This window comes from Myotis myotis, unplaced genomic scaffold, assembly GCF_014108235.1.
Source record: "Myotis myotis isolate mMyoMyo1 unplaced genomic scaffold, mMyoMyo1.p scaffold_m19_p_8, whole genome shotgun sequence".
NCBI lineage: Eukaryota > Metazoa > Chordata > Mammalia > Chiroptera > Vespertilionidae > Myotis > Myotis myotis.
In genome coordinates this window covers 5,884,495-5,904,375 of record NW_023416390.1, presented here as the reverse complement: position 1 = coordinate 5,904,375, position 19,881 = coordinate 5,884,495, and the positions used below count along the sequence as shown (strand labels likewise).

The window sequence follows — 19,881 nt, the reverse complement described above, 5'->3', positions numbered from 1 at the left end:
CCTGTGTGCTGTTTTATCCTTGCAAAATGTCGTGAGTTTGAGATTATTTCCTAGAAAACGTAGGGAGAAAGTAATCAGCAAATCCGTCATCCACGCGTCCGAGGCAGCTCCACCTCCTTCCTCACTGGCTCACTCCGTTAGACACGGGCAGGTCAACAGTGGACGCTGTAGACAGGATCTTGACCCGCAACCAAGCTATGCCCCATGGGAGCCGCTAGCAAACGGGTATGTGATCACACAGCGTGGGACAGTCACGTCGCTGTGCCGAGTGATTTTACTGGACATCGACTGTCACGAATCGCAAGGGAGTTTGTAACCCTGTGACGCAATCCTACTAGCACTTCCTGGGAAGTTGCTTTCCCCCTCGAAAAACAAACGCCGTGCCTTGCTCGTCCTTCCCTCTGCTCCCACTTCGCACCTCATCCCTCACTGAAAGAATAAGAGGCCGAGAGAAGAGAGCTTTTGGCAGCACCACCTCTATTACTCTGTCCACATCTGCACCCTCTGATAGTCCAAATCCTATGGGTGGTCCGGGGTCTATTTTTCCCTCCTTCCAAGGGTTTTTGCTTCTCCAGTTGGGCCCTCTTTTTCTAAAATCAACAGCATCCTTCTCACTACTGGATAATTCCTATCAGCAAGCAGCGTGCTCTAGAATCTCTCTTCTTAAAAGACAGAAAGCCCAGCCAGTGTGGCGTCACCCTATGCACCAGGAAGTCACGGTTGATTCCCCATCAGGGCACATGCCCAGGTTGCAGCCTCGATCCCCAGTGTGAGGCATGCAGGAGGCAGCTGATCAATGATTCTCTCTCATCATTGATGTTTCTATCTCTCTCTCCCTCTCCCTTCCACACTGAGATCAATAAAAATATTTTTTTAAATCAACAAAGAATTACAGTTATTTTAACACTCACATGCCCTTCGCTATGGTCCCATGTCTCTGCTCCCCTTTATAGCAAATTTGTCAAAAGAACTATCTTTTCATGCCATCTCCAGGTTCTCACTTCTTATTTCCTGTTTACCTTTCAGCCTCTCCAATCATCTGATGCTATTCTTTTCAGAGTTACTGATGACTTCCATGTTGACAAATCCATGAATGCTCTTCTGTTTTCATCTAAACTTCTTAGCAATTTTTACTAATTGACAACTTCCTCTTTCTGGAGGCATCCATCTCCCTTTGCCTCCAAGACATCACCTGTCCTGATTTTCCTTTTCTCTCTGGACACGTTCATGCTCTTGGCTAGCTTATCCTTCTCTCAATGATGAGAGGGAATCATTGATCGGCTGCCTCCTGCAGGCCCCACACTGGGGATGCAGCCCACAACCCCGGCCTGGGACCTGATGGGGAATCGAACCGCGACCTCCTGGTTCACACTCAACCCCTGAGACCCTGGCTGGCCGGAGTGGGTTTTATATGCTACTTCACACAGCCTGGCACCCAGTTGGCTGATTTGACTCTAAGGACTCCAGGAGGCAGACAAAGCAGGCCTCATCGTCTTACAAATGCCCCTAGCTCTTTTCCAGATGACAAAACTGGTCTACGTTGAAGGAATTGCCCCAGGTCACCAGTACCTCAGGAACAAAAGCCCAGGCGTGAGCTCCGCACCGCTTGGCTGTGGTCCTGTTGGTGTTGCCGCCCACGTCTGCAGTGCAGCCCCTACCTGCAGGGCAGGAGGCTCCACACTAATGGGAAGAGAGAGAGAGAGAGAGAGAGAGAGAGAGAGGGAGAGAGACGGCCACGGGGTTCCCCCGAGTCCGGAACGTGCACTCGTCAGCTGCGAGTGGGCCGCGTTCTGTTCTGGGGAGCTCATCCTCTGTCCTTGGCGTGAGATCGGCTCTAAAAGGGACGAGAAAGTGAACTCTCTGGATGCAAGGGCTCTGCGGAGGGCATGCGTGTGCATGCCCTGAAGCCACTGGGTCCCGACGACAGCACTGAGTAACCTGCAGATTTTCTGGCCGCTGACACGGGTCCATTCAATATACAAATCTGATTGTGTTCACACAGATAAATTTAAATTGCTTTGCTCTGTTGTCTCCCACGTTTAATTATACCACGGAATTAACTGCCTAGGCAAATTGTAGATATTCTCGAAATACAGACGTGAAAGCCAAGCACTGAGAATGTTGCGTTTTGTGTTAGCACGAGCTTTGGCTGCTGACCTGGGACAACCTGCATAGTCTTCATGGTAGGAATTTCAGATTCAGAACTCTGTTTGCATATTTAAAGTGTTGTATTAACACCTGCTTCTTTTATATTTAGGTGTCTTAATTTATGGATTATTTTTGGATGGAGCTTCCTGGAATAGAAAGATAAAGAAACTTGCAGAATCACATCCCAAAATTCTTTATGATATAGTGCCTGTGGTTAGTATTTTCCAAGGGTATATACGTGGGGGGGGGGGGGGGTATTTTATACACACGTGCACGCACACACACAGTCAACTCATTATTCAGGATAATCATGTTTCATAAAGTTTTTTTAAATTGAATTTTAGAGAGGAAGGGAGGGAGAGAAACATTGATTGGCTACCTCCCACATGCGCCACAACTGGGGATCAAACCTGAAACCCGGGCATGTGGTCTGACCAGGAATCAAACTAGTGACCCTTTGGTGTTGCTGCCAACATTGAATTAGTGGACACTGAACCACTGCTCCCAGGAGAAATGCTAACTGATCAATACATAACCTCGTTTTATTTGTGTTTCTGTCTAAAGGCACTTTCTAGCCTATATAATAAAGAGGTAATATGCAAATTGACCATCACTCCAACACACAAGATGGCCACCCCCATGTGGTCAAAGATGGCCATCACAAGATGGCCAGCAGGGGAGGGCTGTTGGGAGGGACAAAGCCTTCAGGGGAGGGCAGTTGGGGGCAACCAGGCCTGCAGGGTAGAGCAGTTAGGGGTGACCAGGCTGGCAGGGGAGAGCAGTTGGGAAGGACAAGGCCTGCAGGGGAGGACAGTTGGAGGGGACCAGGCTGGCAGGGGAGAGCAGTTGGGAAGGACAAGGCCTGCAGGGGAGGGCAGTTGGGGGGGACAAGGCATTCTGGGGAGGGCAGTTGGGGGTAATCGGGCCGGCAGGGGAGCAGTTAGGCATCAATCAGGCTGGCAGGGGAGTGGTTAGGGGGTGATCAGACTGGCAAGCAGAAGCAGTTAGGGGCAATCAGGCAGGCAGGCAGGCAGGTGAGCGGTTGGGAGCCAGCAGTCCTGGATTGCGAGAGGGATGTCCAACCGCAATCGGGGATCGGGCCTAAATGGGCAGTCGGACATTCCTTGAGGGGTCCCAGATTGGAGAGGTTGCAGGCTGGGCTGAGAGATCCCCCCCCCCCCCCCCCCCGCACGAATTTCGTGCACCGGGCCTCTAGTCCTACCTAATAATAGACAAACATGGTAATTAACCATACCTCTGCTACGCTTCCCATTGGCTAATCAGGGCAATATGCAAATTAACTGCCAACAAAGATGGCGGCCGGCAGCCAGGCAGCTGAAGCAAATAGGAGGCTTGCTTGCTCCAGTGATGGAGGAAGCCAAGGTTCCCCTCCTGCCACGGCCTGGCTCTGAGCTTCACTCTAAGCAACAATGTTGCAATTATAGAAGCTAAACAAACCCCAGATACCTGCTTTCAGCCACCTGCCTCGGAGCTGGAGCCGCAACAAAGTTTCAATTACAGAAGGTAAATAAATCCCAGAATAAAAAAGAAAAAAGAAAAAAAGGACAGACTGGGAGCTTCAGTTGCAGGCTTGGCCTGCCTGAAAACAGCCCTCAGCCTCTCATCAGGCTGGCCAGGCACCCCAGTGGGGACCCCCACCCTGAAGGGAGAATGGGCAGCCTGAAAACAGCCATCAGCCCCTCATCCAGGCTGGCCAGGCACCCCAGTGGGGACCCCCACCCTAAAGGGGGTGTGGGCAGCCTGAAAACAGCCATCAGCCCCTCACCCAGGCTGGCCAGGCACCCCAGCGGGACCCCCACCCTGATCTGGGACACCATTCAGGGCAAACCAGCTGGCCCCCACCCATGCACCAGGCCTCTATCCTATATAGTAAAAGGGTAATATGTAAACTGACCCTAACAGCAGAAAGACTGGGAATGACTGGTCACTATGACACACACTGACTACAAGAGGGTAGATGCTCAATGCAGGAGCTTCCCCCTGGTGGTTAGTGCACTCTCACAGGGGGGATCTCTGCTCAGCCACAAGCCAGGCTGATGGCTGCCAGTACAGCGGTGGTGGTGGGAGCCTCCCCTGCCTCCTCAGCAGCACGAAGGATGTCCGACTACAGCTTAGGTCTGCTCCCCGCTGGCAAGTGGACATCCCCTGATGGCTGCCGGGCTGCCAGAGGGATGTCTGATTGCCAGCTTAGGCCCAATCCCCTGGGGAGCAGGCCTCAGCCAGCAGATGGTCATCCCCCAAGGGGTCCCAGACTGTGAGAGGGCACAGACCGGGCTGAGGGACCTTCTCTCCTCCCCCCGCCCCCTGAGGGCACAAATTTTTGTGCACCGGACCTCTAGTATATATATAAAAGCCTAATATGCAAATTGTACCCTCAGGAGACCAGGAGTTCGATCACTCGCTATGACATGTGCCCACCACCAGGGGGCGGTGCTGAATGAAGGGAGGCCCCAGCCTGCAGCTGGCAGCCAGCAGCCAGCAGCCAGCAGCCAGGGAAGGACAGCCCCGGCCAGCAGCAGGAAGGTCCTGATCAGCCCTGGTCACCAGCCAGGCTTAGGGATCCTACCTGTGTAGGAATTACATGCACCGTGCCTCTAGTATTTGATAATATTGTAGACCCATGACCATTGAACTCACAAACATGAGTGCTGTAGCTTGTGCCTGAACGGAGCTGACAGGACTTTTCCCATAAGGCACACCACAGCCACAGCCTGTGTGCACATAGGAACACCAGACAGCCCTGCAGAGTGACACTTGGGGGTCCTTTTAAACAGAAAAATCGCCACTAACAACTACAAAGATCCACAAAAATGTTTAAAGCTGGTCATTAAGTAAACCATCGAAAGGATATGTGGTTATGAGAGATGAAACAAAAGTCAGACAGAGACACCGTGGGCAAAGCCAGTTCCAGAATGAGACCCGAACTGGCAGTCACAAGGGCAGGTGTGCAGTGTCAGGAGTTGATTGGTATCGGATTTTTCCTTCTTTCACGTGGAAACGCTTAAGTCAGTGGTTCTCAACCTGTGGGTCGCGACCCCTTTGGGGGTCGAACGACCCTTTCACAGGGGTCGCCTAAGACCATCGGAAAACACATATATAATTTCATATTGTTTTTGTGGTTAATCACTATGCTTTCATTATGTTCAAATTGTAACAATGAAAATACATCCTGCAGATCAGATATTTACACGACGATTCATAACAGTAACAAAATTACAGTTATGAAGTAGCAATGGAAATAATTTTATGGTTGGGGGTCAGCACAACATGAGGAACTGTATTAAAGGGTCGCGGCATGAGGAAGGTTGAGAACCACTGGCTTAAGTAGTTGCAGTTGGCTGGAGGGTGCTCGCCTGGGGCCCCGCATTACTGGCTGCTCTGCGCGTGTGTGCACAGGGCCAGGAAGAGGCAGGTGCTGATGTCAGGATGACGAACACACGTTCGTGCTCGGCGAGCGTGCAAGGACAGAACCCAGGAGTGGTGAGGCTCAACTGCATGTATGGATCCACATACGCACGCACATGTTTTATTAAGTGTAATTTTTTTCTTATATAACCTTGACCTAGAAATGTGAAATTTACAGATTAAAAGATTACTATCTGAAACGCACCCACGTAAAGTATGTTTTCTAGGCACCCATTCAACACGGACAGACTAAACCATGTAAATACTGAGTTACCATCCGTCACTGCGTCAGGGAAAATGGCTAGACTTTCAAGCAACTGGAGGGCCTGAGATGGCGCTAAAACAGAGGCTGTGGATTCCCAGGAATTGCTCGAGGGAAACTGGGACCAGCCCAGACAGGCAGCAACCCTTCCTGCAGCTGACAGGCGGAGAGGGACCAGCTGGCAGCCAGCGGCAGGAGACCTGCCACACACACGAGGGCACTGTGGGCAGAGCCAATTCCAGAGGGAGACCGAGCTGAACATCGCAGGGCAGGTGTGCAATGTCAGCAGCTGATTTGGTGTCGGATTTTTTCCCCTTTCGCACGGAAACGCTGAAGTACAGTGGGGCTTTGACTTACGAGTGTCCCGACTAACGAGTTTTTTGAGATACCAGCTGTCTCTCTGCCGATTTTTTGCATTGAGTTGACAGAGTAATTTGAGTTAACGAGCTCCTTAACGAGCTCGGTCTCGGAACAAATTAAACTAGTAAGTCAAGGCCCCGCTGTAGTTGCAGTGACTAGGTCACAGCAATGGCGAACCTTTTGAGCTCGGCGTGTCAGCATTTTGAAAAACCCTAACTTAACTCTGGTGCCGTGTCACATATAGACATTTTTTGATCTTTGCAACCATAATAAAACAAAGACTTCTATTTTTGATATTTATTCTATATATTTAAATGCCATTTAACAAAGAAAAATCAACCAAAAAAATGAGTTCGCATGTCACCTCTGACACATGTGTCATAGGTTCGCCATCACTGGACTAGGAAAAGGAATTTCTAAGTGGGTGATTCTCCCAAATAGGAAGTTTCTGAGTGAGACAAATTCTCATTAAGAAAATCCACTCTTGCCCTGGCTGGTTTGGCTGAGTGGATAGAGCGTCGGCCCGTGGACCGAAGAGTCCCGGGTTCGATTCTGGTCAAGGGCACGTACCTTGGTTGCAGGCTCCTCCCCGGCCCGGGCCCTGGTCTGGGTGCATGCAGAAGGCAACCAATTGATTTGTTTCTCTCACATTGATGTTTCTCTCTGTCTTTCCCACTCTCCTTAAAAGATCAATGGGAAAACATCCTCAGGGGAGGATTAACAACAACAACAAAAAACACAAAAAAAGAAAATCCACTCTTGGTTGAAATGAAACACATCCAACTGGAGTGCCGTAAGTCCTTATACTTAACGGGGTCTGAAACACTGTTCTGTGAGTCCCCCTCGTAAGAATCTGGGTTCCAGTTACGTGGGGGAAAGACTAGCGTCCTGATTAGCTCCTTCCTACAGCTTATATTTTGACCCCAGAAACCTGAGAACTCAGGATAACGGGGTCACGCCTTATCCCCTCAGAGGATGGCTGCTATTAATCCCACAGAGAAATGAATTCAAATAAATTCTAAAACCTTCAACTTTATGATCAGTTGGTTCTGTATCCACATTCAGGGGTCAGCTTGCCCCCGGTCCTGCTTTTGAGGTTGGTGAGGTTCAACAACGCTCACATTCTAGGAACTTGGCTGGTTCTCAGGGTAACGTGGGTGTATTGCATCTGCATGATATACACGCTAGTGACTTTAAAACACCCACCTGCGCCCTGCGGTTCAGTGGGTGGGAGCGCCGTCCTGGGCACCACAGGGTTCTAGGTTCAATTCCCCGCCAGGCCACAAGCCCAGGTTGGGAGGTTGATCCCTGGTCAGGGTGCATGAGGGAGGCAACCGATTGGTGTTTCTCTCTCTAAAACCAATTTAAAAAACAACACACCAAAAAACATGTCCTCATGTGAGGATTAAAAATAATAAATTACCTAAAATGGGGAAGTGACCTGGTTCCACCATCGCTGATAAGAAACCCCCCCGAATATCTTGGGATTGGCCTTCACTGATAAGGCAGCAGGACTCTGAGTCCGGACTTGTGTGGAAGCACCAAGTCCTCCCCAGGTAAGTACGGTGGAGAGGTGAGGCATAGTTAGCGTGCTTTTCGACAGACAGCGGAGGTGAAAATGACTACGGATTTTTTCTCACGTAGTTTCTGAACTGGTTCTGAATAGTTCTGGGGGCTCTAAGGCAATGCTGGACCCTGGCAGCGCTGCCAGCAAAACTATTTGGGCCACGGAAGTTTGCAGACATAGCTAACTCCTCTCTGACACTACTGTGCTTCTGTTCAAATCAGACAGCCGTGACTCAGGTTTCCGCCCTTCCTTCCAGATGTGGCTGAAGCCCTGTCGGAGGACAGACATCCCCGAACGGCCGAGCTACGTGGCGCCGCTGTACAAGACCAGCGAGCGGAGGGGGACGCTGTCCACCACGGGCCACTCCACCAACTTCGTCATCGCCATGACGCTGCCCTCCGACCACCCGAAGGAGCACTGGATCGGGCGGGGCGTGGCCCTGCTGTGCCAGCTCAACGCCTAGCTGGAGACGCCCGGCCCTGCCCCTCTCCTTACATGATCGAGTAGAAGTATATTTTCCTTTTAAACAATCTAGTTAGTGTCAGTCTGTCTAAAGTTACCCTTAATTATAAGCTTGTTAATGTGCAAATGCAGACTTTGTTTACGATGATTCATCTTGGGCGTAAGGAAATGTCCTCGAATAAAGATTAGACTAAAGACAGCATGCTGGCATTTTGCTCTTTTTTAATGTCTTTATTTTGGGAGTTCCACAGGCATTAGGAACGTACATAAAATGACACACTACTGTTGACCATGAAAAAAAACAGCATTGGATCATTTCAGCTTTATAAATTTAAAAAAAAATGATTCAGTTATAACAACAACAACAACAAAAAGTTTAGATATTTTAGCAAGTATCACCTTGCAGGACCATCATCACATTTAAGCCACTGACTCATTGTTAACGGGAAACTTCACACTGCACTAGTTACTAGAGTTCTTCTAAGCATCATCACAGCTGATGGGATGCAATGCGAGACACACCGGATTTCATACGGATGTCACACGGTGACAGCATCGTACGGGCAACAGCAGTGACCTCCAACAAACGCCTGAAAGCAGACTGGCCACGCTCAATGGAATGTTGGAGCCAAACAGAAATGTAGTGGAATTCAGATTGTCTGTAAGACTTGAAATTGTGCATCAGAATGAAAACTAAACACTGGTGGAACCCTAACAAAATACTAGCAGCCACGGTTCCAGCTCTCCTCAAAGGTTAAAAAGATCTAGCAAATAAAGATAACACCGTGTTTGAGAGAATATAAAACTTCATCTATTTCAGCACAACCTATTTGCTTTACGTCGGGCGTTTCAGTCGGGAGCATATGGCAGCTGCTGCTCTCCGTGAACGTTTCTGAGATAAGCAGACCTAACAGTGCTGGAGTGCAGAAGCTGCTGGGTCCAGAAACCCAGCAATGAACTATAAACCTGGCGTGGTTCAGAAAGCAAGGTACTTGAATCACTGGAACTTGGCAGTACTAAGTAAAACATCAGCACCTTTTAGCTCAGTTGCTTGAAGGGCCAAGCAATGAGATGAGGACTGCCCTAATTCAGTGCCCACTGCTGAAAATAACCCATGTAGAAAACTCCTACTCGGTACCAGAGCCCGGGGAGGCGGCCAGAAGTCACTGCACACTCAGGCATCCAGGAGGAAACCACCCGCTCCCTCGCTGGCAGCAGAAAGGAGCCCCGGCAGCTCCGCTGACACCGGGCGCCTGCGCTGCTCTCAGTTCTGGTGTCTGTTGTAACAACAGTTCAGGAGGAAAGAAACGGGGGGGAGGAGGAGGACCGAGTGACAGTGTTCTATGGAACGGAAAGAGTTTGGCTCTTCAGTATTTGAACAGTAAGAGTTTTAGAGCCGCTACATGCGGAGCCAAGCAGAGGAAAAGAAAGCTGCCTGCCCAGAGTTAAGCTCAGCTGAGCTGGAATACATGAAGACCAGGTGGCACAGGGTGGAACCATGCATCTGGCTGTGCTACAAACTATTAGGTCAGAGTTCCGAAGACACAGCTGGCACTCTCACAGGTCGGTCACACTGCACGGCAGGAGAACAGGCGCCTACAGAAGAGACTGATCCCTACCAGGCACCAACAGCACAGCACGTCTTGGCACAAAACGATCAAGTGACTTTAGCTGAGTTACTTAAATATATCTTCTAAGTCACGTGGCACTATGATAGCCATAGTATCCCTGGGGATTACCCTCATAACCGATTTTTGTTTTGTTCCTTTAACACTCCATGTACGGAATATGGACATGGTACATTTGGATTTACTGTCGGCGACAGCATGGTCCCAATGCCATCTGGTAAAGCGATATGTACATTTAGAACTTAAACTTCCCAAATAACTAGTTAGTACTGTTAAAGTAGGAAAACTGAATATTTAGACCATGTTTGGATTCTTCACTTCTCTGAAATTTTCTAGAGGATTACAATTTTAATAATAAAAAACATTTTACCACATGCTCCGACCTCCTAACCCACCCCTCTTTCCCCCCCAAAAAACCCCCAAAAATTAAAAAACAAAACAAAAACACCCAAATACCAAGTATAATAATTAATAATACAGAGAACCATTATGAATCTTCCATTAAACTGAAGCTCACACAAACATACAATCACACATTTCAGTAGTTTAGGCTGGGAGTTTAAACACTATGTAAATATATACAAAAATAGTAACTCTAGATTCAAGAATAAGGACTTTTCCCAATGCTAAATCCACACCCTACTGTGGCCTGAGCTCTCCTCTGGGCCCTAGAATCTACCTATGCAATCTCAGAGTCAGTTGATCCCTGTTACCACATGTATGTATGTAGCTGAATTAAAGGACACTACAAGTCATTTTTAGCACAAAGAAAAGTCTGTTCAAAGTCCATTTAAAATATTTTAAAGTTTAAGTGATTTTTTTTTTGGTTCAATTTCTATTTCTGCATAGCCACAGAAGTTTCTACTAATAAAGAGACTACTTTAGTGTTTTATATGATTATTTTGTGGAAGTCTTAATCCTATACCAACGTTGTTTCATGGAGTCCCATTTTCTCCTTTCTCTATCACAAGCTTTACATACTTTAAAAAGACCCCTCTGCGCAGGGAGAACAGTACAGAGCACCATCTCGAGTCAGCTCAAATCTCGGAACGTGTAAGCGGTGCAAGCCAGTGACCTCTCCTGGAGCAACGCACACACAGTACGAGGACAGGTGCCAAGCTGCACGGGAGCCTTCCTGTAATCAACAGTGGTCGCGGAATGGTCAGAACTGGAAGTCAAACACAATTTTGTCTTCATAGAGGGCGATCACCAGCATGATGGCAAATCCGAACAGCAGTCCCAAGTTCTGCAGCACGAACTGCCCCACGGGGCAAAAGCCATGTTCTTCGTTGTCACCGTCACCATGCAACATTTCCGGCAGCTGAGACAAAACAGATATTTACCAGAAATTCTGTAAATAATCTGCTCAAATATTTTTTTTTTACATTTTCCTACCTAAGAACACTAATGACTAAAGCATAGCTACAGATAAAACAGTGATTTTATTGAACACGATGCTAATAACTAACGCATTTTCATCAGACTCTGAGTGACCGGCAAGAGGCAGCATGTGCTTCCTGGGGGTGGGGGAGGTGGGGTGGAGGCGGGAGGGAACGGAAATGCGCAGGAGGACGGAGCGCCTTGAAGGGCCAAGCAAGAACTTCCGCGCTCTTACACAGAATCAGACGGAAAACCGCGTAAGGATGGACGCACACCAGCGGCATGGTCTAACCCAGGGGTCCTCACACTACGGCCCGCGGGCCACATGCAAATACACATATTGCATTTGTTCCCGTTTTGTTTTTTTACTTCAAAATAAGGTATGTGCAGTGTGCACAGGAATTTGTTCATAGTTTTTTTTTAAACTATAGTCTGGCCCTCCAACGGTCTGAGGGACAGTGAACTGGCCCCCCGTTTAAAAAGTTTGAGGACCCCTGGTCTAACCGTTGAAGGGTCCCTGATAAAGATCACGTAGCTGGTGTGCTGGTAGAGAGTGTTGCGGACGAGGCAGGGGCAAGAGCAGGGAGAACAGCTAAAAGGAGGAGGTGATGGTGGCCCGAATGAGAGAGCAGTAGAGCAGAGGTGGCAGGTGGCGCCCTCAGGGCTGAAGCTCACACAAACGTAAATTCCCTGGAATATAATTTTCTGCAGAGGACTGGCTTAGCTCAGAGGTACAGTCTTTCTTTCTTGTTTGCCATTTTCTTAACCATAAAACACCTCCATCCCCATATTACCCAGCCTTCAAAGTAGGATGATAATCCTGTAATTATATCTCTAGATACTACTGATTACTTTGGTCAAAAACCTTCCGCATCTCAACTGGTTTGCAAAGAAGGAACGTTCCTACTTAAACATCTTTCCCTCACAGATTATTGAGGCTATCACATGTCTTTAAAATGGGTTGTATGTCTTGAAGAATTAGTCTTTCAAACCATATCCAAAGATTTCTCTCACTTTTCGAAGTCGTGTTCTATTTACAGGTTGAGTGGAACAACAGAAACGGAAAACCCCTCACCATGTCCACCAAGGCCACATAGAGGAACATGCCGGCAGTGACGGCGAAGATCCAGAGGGTGATGTTGTTGGCGTACTGCCCCACGGCGGTGCCGATGAACATGCCGATGTAAGCCATCATGGCCGAGAGGAGGTTGTACACAATCGCCTGCTTCACAGTCATGCCTGCTTTCAGGAGGACTGCAAAGTCACCTGCAGGGAAGACAGAATGGGGGAGTTCTAAAACCGCAAGAAATTACACACATATTTAGGAAAACATCCATAAAAGACAAATGAAGAATGACCTAAAAAGAGTACCTTTAGTAATGGGAATCTTAATATGAGAATTTATTTTTTACTCATGAAATTAAACCTTTATAACACGCAGAAACTTGAGTGAATCTCAAAGGCATGATGCTGAAAGACAGTATGACAGATTATATATGAATCCATTTATATGACAGTCTGAAAAAGATAAAAGTACAGTGATGGAGAACATTCCATGGCCACCAGGGAGCAGGGTGAGAAGGGGTATGACTATACAGGGAGAGCATGAGGGGGTTTGTGTGAATGAATCAAAATTGCAACTATGTTTTTGGTCACATCAACCAGAACAAAATGTTTTTTCTGGTGTGCCACAGTATTTTAGTAGTTAGCTTATGTGTGCCATGAGATGAAAAAGGTTGAAAATCACTGGCTTAGAGAGAAGAGCAAAATTCTGTAAGAAATGTCTTAGAGCTAAAAAGTCAAAATTAATAATTTTACTAACTATAATCAAGGTTTTTTAGTTACTAAATATACAAACATTCATGTAATTGTTGGACACTTAATATATGCCAAGTAACATGTAGAATTCTGGGGCCTATTTGTTTTTCTTAAGAAGGGATCGTACATGACTGAAAGTGCATGATCTGTTAATGAAGTTCACAAAGAAATTAGTGCAAGCCATTGTTTTCCCATGTTCCAAGGAACTGCTGCAAACCACATACCTGCAACATCACCGGGGGAAATTAAGATAATACACCTAAGAAGATTAGTATCTACCAATGGCTTCAAAATTGCGATTCTCCGGTTTTCCATCTAATGTTATCTCCCCCATCTCTTCACTGATCCTGAACACGCCATGCTCCCGGTGAGACCTGGAGGCACCTCAGCTTTGCCCTCCTCCTCTCCCCAGTGTGTCATGTCCTCTGGCCTCCCTTTCTCAGCTTCCTGTACAGAAAGAGCTCCTGAACCCTTTGAGTGCCGGGGAGCACGGCTGCGCTACTCCTGCAGTTTTTTCCTACTAGTATTTTATAACACAATCAGCAAACAATGTATGTCAACGCTGAAAACAAATGTCGTAAAGGTTTCCTTAAGTTTTTGAATATGTAACTTCATTTACTTGCGATTTATAATTTTTTTCCTAAACTGCTATAAAACCAGCAAAAATGCCTTGGCAATTTTAGCATTGTTCCTAGGATATTGGTTGGCACTCAAAGGGTTAACTTCTTCCTCTACGAATTTCCTGGCCACATTTTCAATAATTCACCCACCAACTCTGCTCACAGGATGATTTCACTCAGCAGGGGGTGAGATAACACAAAATGAAACGATAGCTGTGTATAATTTTAAGCAAAAGTTATACAATAAGAAAATGATGACACTCTACTTTGCCATCAGCCACTCTTTATGCTTTGACACTTATGACATTTGGATGCATTAAACACTGAAGCAGCCTGAGACCGATGAAGCGAGGTAAAAGTTTAAAGGTCCTATTACCTAACTCATGTGGCAGCTCGTGACAGAAGACAGCGATGGACGTGCTGATTCCTCCCGTCAGCCCAGCGCTGAAAGCCGCTCCTGCGGGGGGGAGGGAAGCAGTAAGTGACGCTGATGGACCTTCGGCTTTGCCTTTTTCATTAATGACAGGTGCAGTCTCTCTTGCCTTTCTAAACTAATGTCATAATATATGAGTGACTCATTTATCTTACAAACTCTAGTTTTTGAACAGATAGTGAGGTTCAATAGGTGTTAACCAGAAAAAGAGCTACTTGGTGAAAGAAATATTCCCTATTGAATTAAAGTTTGTAGTTTGTGTGGCCTTTTAACTCCCTAACAGCTTGGAAGTAGTAATGTTGTCAGTATTTCCATCTCTGAGCGGTAGTTGGAAGGTCAATTTTAACTCATATAAGTTCATTTATAGATAAATGGCTAGTATTCTATCCAAAGTTTTCTGGTCTAGAGCACAAATGGGACAAAGAATGATTTGTCTGACGCTCCTGAAGACGGAGACCAGAGGTACAAATGCATCTAATTCTACTCGTAAAATCCAATTCTAGTGAAAGATGTGTTTAATTCTACTAGTAAACACTGGCAGCCATTGTGGACTCAAAAATATAGTCTCTCCTTTCTGAAAGATACCAAAGTATATTCCTGAATAATTATTTAAGAGTCTGGACCTCAAAGGTCATGTATTAATCCCATTTACTGTCCTCCCAAACTGGCAGCATCAGTTTACATTAGCAAAATTCTAATATAATATATTTGAATCTGGTACAATGGATTTTTTAACATTATAAAATTTTTCTTCACCTTTTTAGATGTAAAAAAATGAAATCCAAAATTTCAATTAATTTTTTCTCATTCGAGCATGTGTGAATGTAAATGTATTTGAAAATACAATGTTAAGGTAGCTTTTTCAATATGGTAACAATGCCTTAGAAGTATATGATAATCTCAATAAATTCAATAAAAAATAAATTTAAAAAGTGTGTCCACACATTTAAAATAAAGATGCTGGTATCAATCACACACACACACAAAGAAGCATATTACGGACATTTGTTTACATATTCAAAGAAAATACTACTGAAATTATACCTTTATGTCCCCAACTAAACTCAGCAAAAATATTAACATAGCCTTTAGAAAAATTAAGTGACCGAAGTAATGTATAATAGACTCTACATTTTAACTTTTATAATTTATAGTTCATAAGATGAATAACGACATAGCGGAGGACGGTCTTCGAGAACGACCCCCTGGAACCCGGGCTCCCTGGAACTCACCAATGGCTAAGCCGTCGCTGAAGTTGTGGATGCCGTCCCCCATGATCACCATCCAGGCTATGTTAGCTATTCCCGTGTCCTTCAGGTCCGACCCAGAGTGGCAGGGGCCGTGTGAATGATGAGAATGCTTGTGGTGCCACTGATGACTGTGTTTCCTCAGCACAGTCTTACTCTCGTCGTGGTGGTTGGGTGTAGCAGCATGGAGAGCATGCTCATCAATGGTATGGAACCCATCACTGTGAGAGTGGTCCATGATTTTCTCCTCTTCTACACAAAGGTAATTTTTGGGAGGGGATTCTTGTTGGCCTTCTAAATCTGTCAGTTCCGTTTCATTAAGGCGATCTTCAGAAACAACCGAGTCATCCGTTCCTGCATTTATAATAGCAAAGGATATGCTTTATCAACGGTAAATGAATTCATATTTGCTCATTTAAACCCAGACAGAACAGCAGGTAATGAACATTTCTTAAGTGACTGTCCTTTAAAATTCACTAAATAAATAAATATATAAAAACAAGTAAAACAAATTAAAACATGTGAACACACACAAGACCAAAAGGTGCACCAGGTGATGGAGGAACTGAAAGCAATGGCTGGCACAGTGAGGAGGAGCTGGCAAGGTTGGAGATGCTGGGGACTTAAGGAGTGCATCGTGAACAGCTGATGAAAACCAAAAGGTGCAAGTTACTGTAGCGTTTACAGGTAATAAAATAAACTCCTAAGTTTTCAGAGAAAGAACAAACCTTCAAGTTTGTCCACTGTAACCTCTTGCCATGCAAGAAGACAAAGACAGAGTGTAAATCATTTGCATCTCTCAATGCTCCACCTAACTGACAATACTACTCAAATCATCACTAGACTGAAGTTCAGAAATTCATATAAATGACAACATCTGTTAAGTTTTGTTTTTTATTTTTTTTCACTTGTAACTTTTTAAATTTTTTTTTATTTTATTTTTTTTTATTGCTTAAAGTATCACAAAGGGTACTACATATGTGTCCTTTTTTTTCCCCCCACCCTTGACAATCCCCCGGCCTCCCCCACCCTCCAGCGTCCCATGTCCACTGGCTATGCTTATATGCATGCACACAAGTCCCTCAGTTGATCTCCTACCCCCCTCCCTCCTACCCCCCAACCCTCCCCGGCCTTCCCGCTGCAGATTGACAATCTGCTCGAGGCAGCCCCGCCTCTGTATCCATCATTGTTCGTAAGTCTACAACGGTCCCCATTATCCATGAAGGTTTTGTTTTTTAAATTGAGGTTGACCTCTGACCTAGTTTTCAAGTTACTTATGTGACAAATATCCTCATACCTCCCAAATTCTATTTTGGGGCAGAGTCTACAGTGGGGTCTAGGCTGCTTCTTTTCTGCAGAAAGTCACTGGTATACTCAGGGGAAACAGGAAGGGGGATTACAAAGTTTTGGTTTCGCCCTGCTTGATTTGGCTCAGTGGATAGAGCATCAGCTTGTGGACTGAAGGATCCCGGGTTCGGTTCCGGTCAAGGGCACATGCCAGGGTTGTGGTCTCGGTCCCCAGTAGTGGGTGTGCAGGAGGCAGCTAATAAATGGTTCTCTCTCTCATCATTGATGTTTCTGACTCTCTCTCCCTCTTCTTTCCTCTCTGAAATCAATAAAAATATTTTTTTAAAAAAGTTTTGGTTTCCCTAAAAATCGTAAGCTACCTATTACATCTACCAGGCAACAGAACAGAAGGATGGGTGCACAGAGATCTCAAGCACAGAGATCCCTCCGCTTTAAGCACAAAAGCTGATCCTCTTTCCACATGCCGAGGGCACACAGATCTTGCCTTGCCAAGAAGTAACATGATGCTAATCTACCACTCACAAAGCCTTTTTGTCTGTCCATTTCATTGTTTTCCTGTAAAGTACAGTAGGGTTTTTGCCTTGTAATATAATTAATTTTTCCCTCTTCTGGTATAGTGTCTCACCTTAGATTAGGCGTTGTCCTGTTTAAGTTCAAACTGAGATCAAATAAGGCTGAAACAAACCAAAAAACTAAACAAAAGCACAATGAAGACAAACTCACAATTAAGAAAATTTAAATTAGAAACTAAAATTAGGGAAGCCATAAAGACACAAAATATCAAGCAACAAACACACAGTTTAGAAGCGGTATTTCAATTGTGACGTTTTAAAAGGTTCTAGTTAGTCAGAACTATTGCCTACCTGCAAGAGGCTTGAGCTGCAGCCAGTCGGCGTCTGGTGTGTTATTTATCTTGTGGTCTGAAAGCTTTCTTCCGATACTCGATTCTTCTGTGTTCTGCTTCATAAACCACTTCTGTTTCCCCTGGGAAAAAATCTGGTATTATCATCAAATCTGCAGCCACAAATAGCAACAATATTCACTTATTAACATCTATAGGGATAACTGGTGTTAACTTTAGGCATAAATTATATGATAAAGAAGTGAGAAAAAACTTTAGAAGTTAATCAAGGGGTCTAACCAGATGAAAAATCTAGCTGTATTTGTATGCTGGTGTGCTTTTTTTTTTGAATACTCAAATAAAAGGTTCAAGTTCATCTAATTCAAAGTTAAAAGGATACGCACTACTATATTATTATATGCAACCCAAATGAAATATGTGAAATATATGTAATCTCTCTTGTCTAATAATGTGTGGGAATAGTAAATTCCAAAAACTAATGCTTATTCCTTTGAATTTTATTGTGATTAACGCAATCTCATATTTCCCTATTTGTGACATAATGAAAAGTCAAGCCTGAGTTAAAATACCAAATTTGCAATTAACTTCTGAGACTATTAAATTTGTTAAATATAATATTCATCTGTAAAATGAAAATTATAGATTATGAGGATTAAATGAGGTGATGTATTAAAATGACCTATAAGTAACTGACCCTAAGCTTTGCGATAAAGACAAGTTTCGTTTCTCATCTAATCTGTTCTCAATTACTAATAAATTCTAATTATTGTATTTTATTGTTTAGGTGTGAATTGTCCTAACTTATCTCTAAACTAGAGGCCCAGTGCACAAAATTTGTGCACGGGTAGGGTCCCTAGGCTTGGCCGGCGATCAGGGCCGATGGGGGCCTTCTGGCTGCCAGCCAGGGCCTTCCTTAACCAGCTGCTGGTGGGGCCTTCCTTCGTTCCACACCACCCCGTGGTGGTCAGCGCATGTCATAGCGAGCAAACTCCTGAGTGGACACTTTGCATATTAGCCTTTTATATAGAGAGATAGCCTCCTTTTCAACACAGCTACCACAAACAACACTTCCAACCTGAAGTTGTACTTCTAGTCCATGTGAACGTAAGAGAAATAACAAATCTGTCAGACAGTTTACAGCTGTAAACGGTCAGTCTTCTAACGCTGCAAGGTAAGCCCGTCCGGGCTGGCAGAGTCTTCAGCGATGGCCCCATCAGTGTCTTCCCTCCTGGCCTCAGCCTTCTTCTCCACCCCGCAGAACGTACAGCACATCCCCTGCCTGAATTCGGGCCGGCCTTTACCATGTCTTCACCAGACAGCAGAGGTGAGGCTGGGCGGGGGAGGGGGCTGGTCTGAAAGAGCCTGGCTGGCACTCGGTTTGGTGGGGAAGCGGCCACGTGCTCTGGAAAAGCTCGGTCTGGACTCGGCGGGAGGTGGGAGAGGAGACCGAGATGCAGGCACACAGACGAGGAGGGAGGCACTCCTGACCTCACCTGCCCCAGCAGGCAGTGGAGTGTGAATGTAGCAGCAAGTGGCTCTAGCTAACACCAAGTAAAGCAAAAACACTGCTCAGCTGGGCCCTGCCCAAATCCCTGTTGCTATAAGCCATTAAGTTTGGGTTGTTCTGCTTCATAGCAAAGGTAACAGAAACAGGAGAAACAGACAATGTTCAAACAATAATAGTATCGAGACATCCTAGAGGAGAGAACAGCAGCCATGAGTCATAAAGAAGAGCAAGGAGGAGCCAGCAGCAGTAAAAGCCCAGGAGAGGGAGGGAGGGGGTGAAGGAGAAAAAGCCAACGGCAGCTGGGACCTTGTAACTGCTGTGGCTCTGACTGTCCACTTTCCGAAAAACGTGCCAAATCACCCCTCAAGCTCAGCCGGCCTGAGCCAGTCATCACCGGGTGTTGCTGAACTGATGCTCTGAACGCTCCCTTCCCAAAGCTGACTTTTCTATCAGACGATCAAGTATCTGTTCTACTCGAGCATCACTCATCTCCTTTCTTCCAAAGGCCTGCAGAGCAGTGTCTCACCTTAGATTAGGCGTTGTCCTGTTTATCACAAAGGACGTGTACGGACTTACTGCCTAGCTTCCTTTCCTGGATATACTTGAAAACCTCCTTATTATAGACACAATACTCCTCTGCCAAGAGCACCTTCCGTTTTTTACCTCCCACAATTTTTTTAATATATTTTTATTGATTTCAGAGAGGAAGAGGGAGAGAGAGATGAGAGGGAATCATTGATTGGCTGCCTCCTGCATGCCCCACACTGGGGATGCAGCCCACAATCTGGGCATGTGCCCTTGGCCAGAATCAAATCTGGGACCCTTCAGTCCGCAGGCCAACGCTCTATCCACT

The 19,881-nt window shown here is 45.8% G+C and overlaps 2 protein-coding genes across 5 annotated transcripts in view; one reads left to right on the top strand and one right to left on the bottom strand.

Annotated features, from left to right (window-relative positions):
* Positions 1 to 8,417, top strand: part of DNAH7 (dynein axonemal heavy chain 7) — a 156,748-nt gene extending 148,331 nt beyond the window's left edge. The window contains exons 63-64 of the mRNA XM_036319035.1: positions 2,258 to 2,361; positions 8,020 to 8,417. Coding sequence (XP_036174928.1) covers positions 2,258 to 2,361; positions 8,020 to 8,226 — 311 coding nt within the window. The 3' untranslated portion in view covers positions 8,227 to 8,417. The remainder of the gene's footprint in view (positions 1 to 2,257; positions 2,362 to 8,019) is intronic.
* A 13-nt stretch (positions 8,418 to 8,430) lies between these two features.
* Positions 8,431 to 19,881, bottom strand: part of SLC39A10 (solute carrier family 39 member 10) — a 34,784-nt gene continuing 23,333 nt past the window's right edge. For 3 of the 4 annotated variants that reach the window (XM_036319032.1, XM_036319031.1, XM_036319033.1), the window contains exons 6-10: positions 17,523 to 17,643; positions 15,337 to 15,705; positions 14,048 to 14,128; positions 12,309 to 12,499; positions 8,431 to 11,174 (exon numbers count right to left, since the gene is read on the bottom strand). In XM_036319032.1, the coding sequence (XP_036174925.1) occupies positions 11,016 to 11,174; positions 12,309 to 12,499; positions 14,048 to 14,128; positions 15,337 to 15,705; positions 17,523 to 17,643 (921 nt within the window). In that variant the 3' untranslated portion in view covers positions 8,431 to 11,015. The remainder of the gene's footprint in view (positions 11,175 to 12,308; positions 12,500 to 14,047; positions 14,129 to 15,336; positions 15,706 to 17,522; positions 17,644 to 19,881) is intronic. The other variant, XM_036319034.1, reaches the window with a different exon arrangement.